This window comes from Oreochromis aureus, linkage group 3 (genome assembly GCF_013358895.1).
Source record: "Oreochromis aureus strain Israel breed Guangdong linkage group 3, ZZ_aureus, whole genome shotgun sequence".
NCBI lineage: Eukaryota > Metazoa > Chordata > Actinopteri > Cichliformes > Cichlidae > Oreochromis > Oreochromis aureus.
Window position 1 is genome coordinate 39,640,468 of NC_052944.1, and position 14,673 is coordinate 39,655,140.

Below are 14,673 nucleotides of genomic sequence, written 5' to 3' on the forward strand. Positions count from 1 at the left end.
TGATAGTCGGCTTAAAACTGTAGAAACCATCCAGTTTCAGTGTAGCTGGGACTGAGTTTTCGTTAAACAGTCTATTTTTGAAGCAGCATCCATTCATTCATTCATGCACCTTTGCAAATTTTGGGGGTTTCTTTTTCTCTCTGTTGATGTGTCTGGGTACAAACTGTTGGCCCGAGCTGTTTTCACAGCTCCTGTACACTTCCTGTTTTCACTGCGGCACACACACATTAACACACACACACACACACACACCAGGTCGACCGGCTGGCCTCTAGAGCCCTCAGGGTGTGTGTGTGTTTGAGTGCGTAAATGTGTGTGTTAGAGCAGGGTTGTTTTCCAAGCTACATTTTGCTGCCACATGGATGTAGAGTGGTTTAGTATGTCTGCCTGGCAGGCCTGCTGACACACACATACACACACACAGTCCAATTCAAAGGGAGTTCCTCAGGCAGCCAGACAAGGCTCCCTTTCACCCTCCGAGATACAGCATCAGATTGGGACGATTGTGTACTTTTTTTGTGCGTTACGACTTCTCTTTCCATTTCTCTGTGTTTTCTTTTTAGAAACTCGCACACATTTTGGCAAATGCTGAAGGTTTTCTTCTGTCAGATTCTCTGCAAGAAAAAAAAGTGTGTGCGTGCGTGTGTGAGAGCATGCGCCAGGGGTGTGGTCTGGGTGACATTTAGCTTAAAAGGTGAGAAGTGTACAGCCCCCGTACCCCCACCCCATCCCTCCCTAACCCCACAACCTCCCCGCCTCTCTCAAATCTGGCCCAACACACACACACACAGGGAGCAAGCATGGAAAGTTGTGATGTAATGACGCCACAGTTCTTCTGCAGGAGAACACGTACATAACTGTGCACACGCACACACAGACACATAGATTTGTAAACGTAGCCGTCGCGTCTGCAATCACCCTGATTGGTTCAAACACACTTTCCCTCCAAACTCCGGCGAGGCGAAGCAGCCGTCACTGTAAACACACACACACAAAAAAACCCCAAACCAAAATTGGTCCCACAACATAACGGCTGATTTTACCATCGAGGTCACAGGCAACAAACTCTGATGTGAGCTGAAAACCATAAAGAGGTTTCTCTTAATGACGGTGGGCATAAAGTTTTTTTTTCTCTTGTTACATAGCAACTGGGGGAAGTACAAGCTGGCTATGTAAGCTGAAAACATCACGAGGAACGCACCTCGGGTTTTATTTAATTTTATTTTTATTTTCCAGCACCGTGCAGTCAGAAGCTGTGAATAACACTGGAATCAAGTCAAAGAGCTCAGGGTGCAATCACACCCCTGCCGCCGCTTCGCTGTTGAACCGCGGCCGACTTTGTGAAGGTTTTCCAGCACGAGCTGAATGAAATTCCTGCAATTACCTGCAATGCCGTACGCCAGTTGGATGCTTTATGAAAAGCAACAAAGCTGACGACATGTAGATTTTATTTTGGATCTGCTATAAAGTAGCCTGCTGTGATTAGATAACACAGCTAATACCAGCAAGCATGGCCTCGAAAACATTCACAGTTGATTTTAACAATTATAAATAACCACTAGCTACTTTTTCTTTTTTTTAGGTATTTAAAATAAATTCAGGTCCTTTATTTGACTTCTCACGGATCATTTTAAGTGGGTTAAATTTGTTTCTCTTGGTTTAAATTAATTCCTGTTTGAACTTTACTGCATATTAGCTCCATGCATTTAGCAAATGGACAGCAAATAAAGGTGCGTGTGTGTGTGGCTTCACTTAATTCCGCAAAATGTCTGAAGTGCATTCTAATCTGACTCTTAAGAACAAAATAACAGCGCTTTTGCTGTTGTTCGTTCTTTGCATGTTACACGGAATAAACAGCAGCAGTGGGGCCTGGACCCAAACTGGTTCACAGTGTCATTAATAATTCAAATTTATTACTGTTGCCGTGGCGATGCAAGCAGTTTAAAATATTTCTACACCTTGACAAGCTGTTTGAATCCAAATTATCGATATGAAGGTTTCGTGACTTTTAAGGTTTGGTGGCAGCAGACTGATTGCATTTTTTTACAGACTTTTGTCATGTGGATCGATTATTTAAAGGGAACATCTTTTCTAAAAAAAAGGGGGTCAATCTTACCGTCAATCTCCTCGTTGCAACAACTTGTACACTGACATTTTCAGCTATTTTCCCTGTTCTTGATTTGAAAGGAAGAAGTGGGTTTCATTCAAAAACAAAAGCTTTTCTTGACTTAAAAAAATTTAAAAATTGACGCTTTTTTCCAAACACTTTTTTCCATCGGTCTCACCCGTAAACTCCCCATTCACTTTAAGATAAGAACAAAACTGCCGCCATCGGGTTTAGACAGGCGAACGCAGCTTCAAGCTGGACCCTGAGGTGTGGTTAAAGGAGGGTTAGGATAGGAGGGTTAAAGGTTTTATACAAACAATGGGTAGGGGACAGAGTAAAGGAATAGCCTTGAAAGATTGTCTGTGCGTGACTACAGTCTGGACAGCGTTGCCGCCAGTCTCCGCTTCTCTAGAGTGCTTTTATCAGATTTTTTTCTCAATAAAGGACAGCTACACGCTCACATTTCAACAGAATTTCTCACAAAAACCAGCACAATCACAAAAGATGTCATAAAATCTCAGTTTCTCTTCTTTTCTCTCTCTCGTACACACACACACTCACTCACACACACTGTCCCGGCAAACCCTGCTAGCACGCCGGCCGTGCTAAAAATACACCCGTCTGTTCTGTTGGGGTTGGCCTGGGGGCGAACCTGGGCCCGGGCTTATAAATGTCCTCTTTGTAGTGCAGTGGAAATGTCCAACAAATGAGTCTTTTATTAGGGCAAGACAAAAAAACACAGCTAATTATGTTTACTCAGATCAATCCACACACACAGACACACACTGGCTCGCTGACCAGGGACAGTGAGAGTAAGTGTGTCTGTGTATAAATGTGTACATTTAGAGAGTCTATGAAATACAAATATTGGGGTGATGGTTAGACGGAGCAGAGAAACAGACAGTTGCAGGAAATTCACCAACAAAGCTGGGGTAGATTTTTTACCAGCTGCAGAAAAAATAAGGGAGATGGAAGCTTTACTGTGTAAAGAGATAAAGCAGCTGATATAACAAGAGCAAATATTTCAAATTAACTTCAGGGAGTGAACCCAAACTTGATGTTTTGGGGGATCTATTTAAATATATGAATTACATCTATCTTTTTCAAGGCATTCCCAGAGCGGTTGAAGGTTCCCTTGAATGAAAATGTTTGACTTATTAACTCGGTGTAAAGTGCACACGATGCAGTCGACATATGCAGACGCTATACCCCGATTTAGACGTGCTCGTACGAGTGTTGTTTCAGGACATTTCCCGCTAAATTACCAGAAAGAAAGAAAGAGTGCATCCTGAAGTGTTTTGTCTAAATTCTTGCTTTGCGTTTATTTTCTGTGATTTAAATGCATTCATGTTTTTAAAAAATCTTTATAGTTTCTAAGTTAATGGTTAAAATGTCGGTTTTTCACATCAAACTCCAGTCCCTTTACAGCTTTGTGTGAATTAGCAGGCTCACACTTTAAAATGCTTTAAACATTTTCTTTAATCAAGCTGTGTGCACTAACATTTAACAAGAAAGCCGAGTATGAGCCCCAAAATATTATATTCAAAAATACACAGTGACATTGAGAGAAAAGGTTTTACTTCGGAAAAAACGTAATCGTAGTAAAGCGGTACATTTACCAACGCGAGTCGTTATTATAAATACTTATCAGAAGAAGCTGTTTGGCTTTTGTTTTTAATTCAAAAATGTAATTTAAATATAATTAATTGAATATTAACCTTAAATCTAACAAACTTAAGAAAGCTCAAATTGAACTTGTTGACCTCATCCAGCTTCGGCCTCGCCTCCTTCTTACCGTATTCTGGTTTTACGGTTGCTCGGTTGTTTTGTTTTATTGACGCTTTTAATCACGGCTCCGTTAAACACATCTGGGTGGCGCAAGACCGAGGCGGCTGGTTTCCAACAAAGAGTATGTTTGTGTGGGACGTGAGGCACGTCAGTAATATATAGTCAGAAATTTCAATATCGATATTTCTTAAAAATGAAAGCAAACTGTACATGTTAGGTTTGTCACGGCATCGATCGTGTGACAGACAGATCTACGATTGTTCTTATGGTCTTCGTGCACTCATGAATTACCGTTTTCTATCCTGGTAGCTTTTTTTTGTACACCCAAAATCCCTGTGAAACGCGCATGTGTGTTCACTTTGCTAAAATGGAGCCAATTGAAATGTAGGACATTGCCTCGGTGATGCAGTGCTGGGGAGGGCCGGGTCATGCTTTCTGAGGTGCGTGCGTGTTGCTGTCATTGTGTTGGACTCTGTCGATGGTGTTTCTCGTTAAAATGTGTGATTGTCTTAAGCGTTGCGTTTGCATTTATCTGTGCTGTATCTGACATGCTGGGAATTTCTGAGAGGAATGGATATCCATCAGACTTTAACTCTTTATTGTCTTTGCACAGACATATTTGTACACAGGTACAGTGAAACTGCAGTACGGTTGCACATCGGTGCTAAAGAGGAAGCAAGCGAAACAAATGTACGAGGAGACACCGAGTTTACTGACTGCTTATTTCCTCTAACTGAAGAAATGACAGGTACCAAGTGCCGGCCTTCACCTCTTCAAGTCTTTGCAGTTTGTTAAAAGGCAACCTTTAAGACGCGAATGGCGACGTGAAGCAATGTAAGGTCGTTCGCGGTTAGCTTGATGCGCTAACGTTACTAGAAGTGAGAGAAAGAGAATTTAAAACCCACAAAAGTCACAGGCGAAGAAGCAAAAACTAACTCCATTAGGAAAAACATCCACATGGTCTCTGTCCACATGATGCTTGACTGATAGGAAGGGGAGAATATATAGTCTGGAAACACAAACACATACAAAAAACCCACTTTTATCTTAATCAAAGGTTAAAAAATGAAAAGTGAAAATGCTGCGAGAATAGCTGTGGAAGTGCGAGGCAGAGGAAACGAGGTCAAAGGCTGCAAGGGAATTCCTTCTCTCTTTTCAACTGTCAATCATTCAGCTGGAGCCAGAGATACCAAGGAGCCAGTGTGTGTGTGCGGGGGGGTGGGTTGTGCGTTTGAATGGTGCGATAGGTCCTCAACTTGACAATGAACCCCCGTCCCTTTGCGGTCACGCCACCACATCAGAGAGAGTTACCGAGAGGAGGAGGAGAAGAAGAAGGGGTAGGAGTGAGGGGAGTGGGGTGGAAGAAAGAAGAGAAGGAAGGAAACTAAGGTAAAAGGGAAGAAGGAAAGAGAAAGAGGAGAGGAGGAAAGATAAAGAATGAAGGTGGGGGGGGTGTTAAAGAAGGAGGGAGAAAGTATGAAAGGGCGCTGAGCGTGGCGGAGGAGGCGGGGAGATCGGGATGGGTGCTCGCTTCAGAAAGGACGGATTAAGGAAAAAAGGGCTATGGATAGTTCAGCCAAAAAACGAGGAGAATAGAGCGAGAGAGCAGGAGAGAGAGCAGGAGAGAGAGGGAGCGGGTGGGAGAGAGAGGGAGAGGCTTGGCCCCTGACCCGGGGACATTATAGAAAGGGAGATTATGGTTGTTTAAAACTCTCTAAGCGCTAACCCTGGGGACCCGAGCTAATACCCTGACACACAGACGCACCCCAACTACAAGCCAACACAGACACCGTGTGAAAGTCCACCAATATCCTTCAGCTGATATTCCCTCTTTTTCCTTCTTAATGACCAAAACCAACAAGGACTTGATCCTCCTAGCAGCCACCATCTGACACGTCCTCTTCCTCCATTGTTGTCCAGAGAGTTAACGCTCATTTTGGCTAATAGAAGCTTTTTAGAGGAGGCATCACGCCACTTTTCTCCTGCAACCTCTGAGCCTGAACTTGACTTTGGATGCTGCGACTGGAACCCAAACAGGGTTTTGTTTGCACTGGTTCTCCCAGCAGTGTTTCTAGAAAGATCTGCTTGACTTAGTCCCATTTACAAGCACCAAATACTCATTATAACACCAAATGTAAATCAATCCGCTGCTGAAAATAGTTCCTAACACATTTAGCATTTGCTACAATGCCGTGCTCGTCTGTTTTTTAGGAGCAACTTCGTGATTTCTTCTGTGACGCTTGGCAAAAAGTGAGGAAAGCGTTGTGAAAAACGCAGCGAGTGTTGGGCTCTTTGGTAGGAGTTGTGCAGCCAGTTTGTTGACAATGAGAAAATAAGAGAATGAAAAAGCTATCCTGATCTTTTAAAAACTCGAGCTCTCTGTAACACACACACATGCACACTCATTGAGAAAGGGAGATTAACACTGGCCTCTATACTCAGCCCAGGACAAGAGTGTTGAAGGAGGGAGCAGTGTGTTCTCGGGGTGAAAGAAGGGGCAAGGGAGCCTGCTGCCAGTACCTCCTGCTAATCTGTACAAGAGGAGGGAGGACGAGGGCAGGGATGGATGGATGGATGGATGGATGGATGTAAAAGTGAGGGGGGGAAAGGAAGAAGAAAAGTAGTAATGAGAAAGGTCATTATTGATTGATTGGGGAAAACAAGAAAATGGCGAGACGGGGGCTTCAGGAGACAGCGGGGAAAGAGTGGGGAATGCAAGGCAAAGGGGTTTTTTGAAAAACTGAAATCCAGAAAGTTAGAAATGCCTCCGAAATTTGAAGAAGATAAAAAACAGAAGGGTGCGGGGAAGCAGCACTACGGGACTGAAATATTGGGGGTAAAAATTATATCACGCGATATCATTAAACGCACTTAAAATGTAAAATTGACTATATTTACACACGACGGTGACAGGAGCTTTTTTTCATTGTTAAATTTAAGAAATTTGAAAAAAAACGGGAGGAAAAAAATACAACAAAAAAAAGAAAAACACAGAGAGAAGCTTGAACAAAGTTTAGCGGGGTGTGAGAAGAAGAAGCGTCCTCGGCGGTTCAAGGGTCCTGCCTTGAATGTTAACACTTTTACCCCCTGTGCCCGCTCAGTGAACTATGTATCTCTCACCCAGTGAACATGCACTTGCCAGCTCCCTGCCACGCCACACAAGAAAGACAGAGAGAAAGAGTGGGTTTATGATCTGTGTGCTCTCACACACTGCTGTGCATGTGTGGCCAATTAATTGTGTCTTTGCATGTGTGCTACATCATCGTACTCTATATGTGCGCCTGCTGCATGTTATATGACTTTATGCTCACACAGACCAACACACAGCAAATGGAAAGACTCTGAGTGTGTGTGTATGTGTGTGTGTGTGTGTGTGTGTGCCTCAGGACTGTGTAACCACAGCTATGCAGCACACAGCGGGCTGGACCGCAGTAATGGAACCTACTATAGATGAAGCCACCAGTCCTCACAATCCCCCCTCTGTCTGAGCTGCTTAAAGGAGCAATCCGGCTAAAAAACAAAAGGCCTCACATGCGCTACGAGGCAGAGGAGCTTCGAGGTGGTCGTCTGCCGTCGGCATGAGAGAATCTTGTGTCGTATACGACTGAATTTTGAGTTTTATGATGACAATTTGTCGAGATCGCGAATTGCAAGCTCTTGATTTTGCAGAGCGAATCTGTGAAGCTCTGTTAAAACTTCTACAATTGTTCCCACTTTTAAAAAAGTTTAGGAAACATTGTTTTTTAACAACAATCTTTTTTTTAAGTTTTATTGCATTAGATTTTTTTTAAAAATCCAGTGTTTCTTTCTTGCATGTTGTCCATCCTCACTTCCAGCTCCTCACATGCTGACATTCGGTCAGGAGCCAGAAGCTTCACGTATTGCTCCAGCAGACAACATGGCACGTCCCCCCACATGCCTGGCACAGCCGTGAATAGATGGCATGGTTGCTGGTACAGGACACTGTGAAATGACCACCGTGCCGATTAGGCAAATGAAGAATGGTGCTGGTGTTAGGGAAAAGGTCAGTGTTTGGGTTTAGATGCCTCTTTTCTCAGCATTGAACAAAACTTGCGTATCTCCTCTTCAATAAGCCTTAAGCAACAAATATAGTTTATATAGCGCTTTTCTGCTCTGTTTGGGATTGGGTGCAGCACAGGAGGTAAAACCAGGTCACCTGCTTATTGGAAAGTTGGCGGTTCGATCCATGTCTAGATATGCTGAAGTACCCTTGGGCAAGGTAACAGGTTGCTCTAGGAAAAAATGAAAAAAGTGCGTGTACGAACTGGTGAATGAGGCATGTTGTATAAAGGGCTTTGAGTGCTCAGGTGGAACAGAAAAGCACTGCATATGAACCAGTCATTTTACTAAAGCGCTTTCTTACTACAGCCTTCATTCATCCTTTCACACTCACATTCTGATGGATGCATCAGTGGAAACTCAGGGTTCAGTATCTTGCCCAGTGATGCTTCGTCATGCTGAAGTGTTTCCTCCACATCCTACTTCAGACTTCTGTATTTACTTATTTGTCCTCACCGGGCCAAAGGGTATGCTTGCAAACATCTACGCACACTGAAAAATGCTGCACAGCGGGCTGCAGTGAGACAATATGGGCCTGACCGAGCATCGGCGTCATCCATGTAGCCTCTTAAGCGCTTATCCAGGTGAGGATTGCCAGACGGAGCCAAAGCGAGATCCAGCACAGAGAAGTCGCCAGTCCGTCGCAGCGGACCCACCATAGAAGAAGACAACAGTGCAGGTGCAAAAGAAGAAGGAGCAAGCTGTAAAAGGAGGGAGGCTGTCGTCACTGTGAGCCGCGAGAGAGTGTTTGGGCTGCAGGATTGTTACTACTCTGGCCACCATCATTTACACTTCATCACCGCCAAACAGACAGAAGAAAGCAGGCAGCGGGTACATCATTAGTGTGTGTGTGTGTGTGTGTGTGTGTGTGTGTGTGTGAGTTGATGTAGCTCCATCTGAGCTGCTGGTTGCTACTTTTGACCAATTATATAAGCCAAAAATGACGACACAAAACATTTGGACCTTCTACTCTGTGTGTGTGAGTGTGTGAGCCTCATGTTCATTTCTTCTCATCTGACCCAGATTCAGTCCAGCGAGTCTGCTCCACGAACATGTTTGTGTGGTTTGTTTGTGTCTGTGTGAGAAAGTTATGAGGCTCTGACCCAAAGAAACTGCATGAAAAACAGAAGAAATGTTTACCTGGTTACCTAGCAACAGTAGATTTGTTGTGTCAAAGGAGGATAAAAATGTATTTAAAAAACTTCATTGGTTTGACTCATCTGTGTTTCCGATGTTTTTGAATTCACTTCTTAGCTACCGAAACATATTCCTGGGATCCTTGTGGTGTGGTGACCCCTAGTGGTCGCGGAAGGTAACTGTTAACGAACTTCAACCAAGTAGAAACTCAGCGACAGGCGTACGATATTTCAGAAAAACTTCAAAAGAAGTTTAAAGATCAAATCGGATCATTTGCGTCCAGCTTAAATCGTGCGGAGTGGAATGATTCAAACAAAGTGTCCAGATCATCTAACGTGAGACTAAAACAACTTGGAAAAAAATGATGCGCGACAAGTCTACGGCTGTACAACTTCACTCAAAAATAAAAGTTTGTTATAAATTATATGTTTAAAGGTAACTCAGAATCAACATGCACTTGTGGTTTTTGTACCATATTTTCTCTTCATATGTGTGTGCAGGAAAACATTTATGTCTATGTGCAAAAAGGTGTGTACATTATTTCTGTGCGCCTGTATGTGTGTTTGTGTGTGTGTGTGAAGGCTCAGTAGCGCTCCTGCTTGGCACCGTAGCTCCAGAAAGCTCAGGCTCCTAATGAGAGCAGACAGGGCTCTGGCAGAGTGACCACAGAACTATTTCTAACTGCAGATTGCTTTAAAATGGATCCGTCACAGAAATGTGCTGCTGCATGTGTGCAGGGTAAAAATATACCGTGTGTATATGTGTGTATGCGCATAACTTCACTGTTTTGACGCTCTCGCAGTGAGAAAAAAAAATTCAGCAGCAGACAGACAGATTTACCAAATGGTGACTATGTGTGTAGCTAAAGTGTGAGGAGTGGGCAGCGGCCGACGACAGCGCTAACACAGAACGCTCAGAACCTCCAAATGCTGCTTCTGCTCTGCATGAGTTGGTTCTCACGATCCCAAGTGATCAAAAAAAAAAACTGAGTCTTTAAAAAGAAACCAAACATTCAAACAGGGAGCTAGTTCTGGATGATGACGCTGCATGTAACTCAACTCTGATTGGTAGAAAGAAGATGACCACAGAAAGTAGGGTTGATCACTAAGAGGAAGAAGAGCAACAACAACAAAAAAACTACATCGCAGTAATACAGTCCCCCCAAAATTTTCTGAGTAGCACCAATTCAACCTCCGCAAGCCAGCTTTATGTCTGATGGCCAGCAGGGGGCGAAGTCAGCTTTTAATTAAACCTATAGGAAAACAGCGCTGGTGCGTCTTCAGGCAGTGACCTCGCGAAGCGCTTTCCTGGCGAGTTTATGACCTCATTGTTCGGTTTCAATTTATCTTCAGTGCAGCCTTTGTTGTGTCGGTTATGTTCCCATTTAGAGAAAAATATGCCTGGGGGCGTGGCTTCCTTAGCGCATGGGTGTGGTGTAGTCTCCTGTGGCTCGGAGACTGGCAAAGTGCTCAACCTGAGGCTTCCAGACAGGATTTCGCCAGCCAGCAAGTGATGTCACAGACATCCATCTTCTATCTACAGTCTTTGGACTGGACACGGGACACACACAGAGTGTTTCTTTTTCTTCTGACACTTATAATCAAAAAGATGTCTGTAATGACTCCTGGTACACTGGCTGCTACTGTAAACACAGAGCAAGTATTACCGATGTGCCGATACTACTACTTGATGAAGGCAGCTCACGTAGAGGAGAGCAACGAGTCATGATTTATGAGATGAATACTCAAAAGTGTGTAAATTTCGAACACTTGTTAGCAACCAATAAATCACCCTGATTCTTACTCTCCACGATAATTAGTTAACAACAAAACACAACTTTCAGCGTTTGGTGTTTCTTGAATGTAAATGTGCCTGCCTATGAAGCACTTTGGCTCGACTTCTGTTCTTTAAATGTGCTATAAGCTATAAATGAAACGGGCATGACAGTCAACACAAGAACGATCCTAGACCAATACCAGCATACGATTGATATTAGGACTGACCCGCCCACCTCTCCTGACTGCGCTGTGTTCTGAAACTTCACTTTAAGGTTATAAATCAGGTCTGAGCTCTGCTTGTGGGGACGCGGGGTCCTCATAAGTACAGACAGCCTCTTATTCCTCCTTCTGACTGACATGCCTCCCCCCTCCCCTCACCATAAACTTGGCCGTGGTTCCCGCTTGCATTCCGGGAACGCGTCTCGCTCGGTGTCAGATGTAACGCAGAGGAGCACCGCGAGTTCAAGCCCCGCACGCGGCCAACGTGCCTCCGCTCGTCGAGCCTGGCTTCACTTTCCCTCCTGTCTCTCTTCTTCTCTCTGTTTTATTAGCTGTCCCCTCAGCTGGCGCTCTCCCGGGAGTCCTCAGTAGCGGCACTCACGTGCGCCCTGATCTCCTATCACTCACTCACTGGTCCAAGTGTCTCGTTTTTAGCCTCAAACATTAAGATTATCTACAAATTTTATTGATAAGGGTGGATGCTGGGGGGTTTTTAGACAGTGACGCATCTCACCGATTAATCGAACCTTCGGTAAGCTGGATCAATACTGCGCATGGTGCAGGACTTTCCTTTTTTTTCTGCAGGAATCTCTGACCAATCTACTGAACACGCAGCGTGTTGGGAACCTTTCTGAATGCGACCAAAAGAAGAAGAGGAGGAGGAGGAGGAGAGCGTGTCCGGAGACTGCACTTTACCCTCGATTTAACCCTTTTACACAGAACTTCTCTTTTCTCGTTCCTTCACCGAACAATCAGCACCAAACAGAATCTCTTTGTGGACACGAGTGTCCTCCTTCTCCGTCAGAGACATGAGTCCTCACGGCTCAGCCGGGACTCGCCACCGTATCAGATGTGATCAATAGACTGTGACGTCGCGCCGCGGCTGGCTGAGCCGATGCGCTCCTGTGTGAGATAATGAGGGGAAAGAAGAGTCTGTGCGGAGCCACCGCTGGAGTGCGGGGAGAGATATTACAGGGCTGTAAACTAATAAAAGATGAAGCGAAACTCTTTGATTCTCCTCTGTGTGTGTGTGTGTTCACTGTGCATCCCATTCGCGCAGGATGGAGATGAAGCAGCAGCTCAGTTTTGGGGGGTTTTTTTTAGAATCTCGATGTTTAGGAGTTTCTGAGTTAATGTAACATTGTGCATTATGGGATATGGAGTCCAATTAACTAAAGCTATAAAAGAACGAGTGTGAGGCTTTAAAAACAAAAAAGTTGCGCTCTGGTGTTTTTTTAAATGAGTTTTCTCCTTTTTGCAAACAACAAAAATGTGGCTGGTAAAAAAAAGGCGCAGATGTTTGCACAAAATACTAAAGATGTCAATAAAAGAGCGCAAAACGATCTTTGGGGAAGAATAAATAAATAGATGAGACTGATATCACCTTACAGACACGGAGACCGGCGCTGACCCAGATTCTGTCTCCCTCCACCAAACTCATCCCCTCTCCCTCACTCCCTCGCTCCCTGCCCAGAGTGCGCTCTTACCTGCAGGAGCCAGTGGCAGGTCTCGCCGATGAAGGGGAAGCCCATGGATCCTTTCGGCATGGGCAGCTTGCAGTTTTTATCCCGCGTGGCCGTCCACCGGAGCTGCCACAGTTGCTGTGACACGGCGAGGAGCAGGGCCATGGACACAAGGCAAGCGGCCAGAGTGGCCAGAGCGGAGACGATGTCGAAAGTGTCGAACAGCATGATGATGGAGAGCCCGGTGATCTCTGCAGAACTGGGGTCGACTTTCAAAAACTTTGGACAAAGATGCGCTGAAACTTTGTTTTTGTGGCCCAAAAAGGGGGTAAAGTAAATCTTCGTCAAACTTTAAAAGTTCTTTTTTGCGTAAAATAGCGCAGCGCTCTTTTTACGCGCACTGGAGGTGTCAGGAGGCAGCGGCTGCTCTGCTGTGAGAATGAATGAAGTGTGTAAAGTTCCTTTCTGATTTCGTGGGTCTGTGTTTTAAAACAGTCACAAAGTGGCGTCTCTGTGCCTCAGAGGTGCAAATCAGGCTCGGCTGAACTGGGCAGAGACGCTACAGGTGAGCTCCCCGCGTCTTCAGGATCACGCCTCAGCTTATGAAGTGTGTGGGGGGGGAAAGTGAACAATTAAAACTCGCTTTGTTTTAATGATTGAAACATTTAGGACACGGATTTCTCTTGGCTGGGGTCTGTCCTGATGTTTGAAATATCATTTTTAGTCTCGTTTGTGAATTACTGACTAAAAAGAAAAAGAAAAAAGGGAGTTGGAAAAAATTGCTGAAGAAAGAAAAAGAAAAAATGATCTCTAAGGTGACACGTTTATTTCAAACGCCGGGACTCCCGGGGACACGTGGAAAAAGTGAAGCCGAGCCCTGGAACTGACGAGGGCTTTTTACTTTTTAAAACTTCTCGAGGGATGGAAAGAGTTGGTTTAAGGTGAGAGAGGAAAAAAATAAACGAAAACTCTTCCAGGAATCGCGTCTCCTTCAAATATTTTTAAAGAGAAAATCAAAAACCTTCTTTGCATTAAAAAGTCACGTCTCTGTGGCGCAAACACGACGAGTAGATCCGTGAGCGTACAGGGATGAGTGGGTGCGCAGGAGATGCTCAGGAGCTGCCGTCCTCCTTCTCCTTCTCTTACTTTCTGACGTCCACTCTCCTCTCTGTGTACCTTTCTGTTTCTCAGAGCGCTCTCTCTCCTCTCTCTCTCTCGCTCTCTGGCTGCCTATACAAGTCACCCTCAGTGTGTGTATTGTGCATGCGTGCGCAAGGAGTGTGTGTGCGTCAAGCCAGAGGCACCAATGAGTGTTTATATAGCGTGGAGGCAACTGGAAGGCGAATAGGCGGCCAAGGGCTCCCGTCGCCCCCCTCCAACCCAACTCTACCTCACTCCAGTGTCGGCAGAGAGACTCCCCTGCTCCCTCCCTCCGCTCGGCTCCACCTCTTTCAGGGGCACCCCCTCTCCATCCTCCCTCCCACTCTCTCTCTCCCCTCTCAGGAGAAGGGGTGGTGTAAAGTGAGCGGCAAGCGGCGCAAGAGGAGAAGAGGCTCGGAGCGTGCTGGAGCTGGCGCGGTGCCAACGGGAGGAAAAGAGAGAGAGGGGGGAACAAGGCTCGCAGTTCTGACTTGTGCCTCCGTGCAGGACGTGCGCACTCGAGTACGAGTCACCTGCATCAGGACTGATGAGACCTCTTTGTCTTTTTACAGAAGCGACAGCGTCCAAACTGTTAACAGATCCTGTCGCGGTTGTTTGAAAACGTGATTCTCAGCTGCGTCTTTACTCTGAGATGCGTCTTTACGCGCAGGCTGTCTGGAGCGAGCTTCTTGTTTCTTTCTGTTGCGCATGTCAAAACTTGAATCACTGAGCTCTCAGGTGTTTTAGTGTCAAACAGAACTGATGTAAACAGCGTGGAGCTGATTTATGCTGACTTTATTCACAGAACATCCCTTTGTTCATCCCATCTTTTACGCACATCCCGCGCGCTTCATCAGAGTGACAGATGAGGTTCTGTCTGTTTCTTTCCTGATATATTTTTTAATTAAACTCGTTTCCTCACTTTCTCCGATTTCTCTTTGTGTTTGTAAAGAAATGAGTT

General features: G+C 45.0%; 1 protein-coding gene across 1 annotated transcript in view; it reads right to left on the minus strand.

Annotated features, from left to right (window-relative positions):
- Positions 1 to 13,883, minus strand: part of LOC116316199 (cytochrome P450 26B1) — a 38,017-nt gene extending 24,134 nt beyond the window's left edge. Inside the window, exon 1 of the mRNA XM_031734712.2 lies at positions 12,597 to 13,883. Coding sequence (XP_031590572.1) covers positions 12,597 to 12,800 — 204 coding nt within the window. The 5' untranslated portion in view covers positions 12,801 to 13,883. The remainder of the gene's footprint in view (positions 1 to 12,596) is intronic.
- Between the last annotated feature and the right edge of the window lie 790 nt (positions 13,884 to 14,673).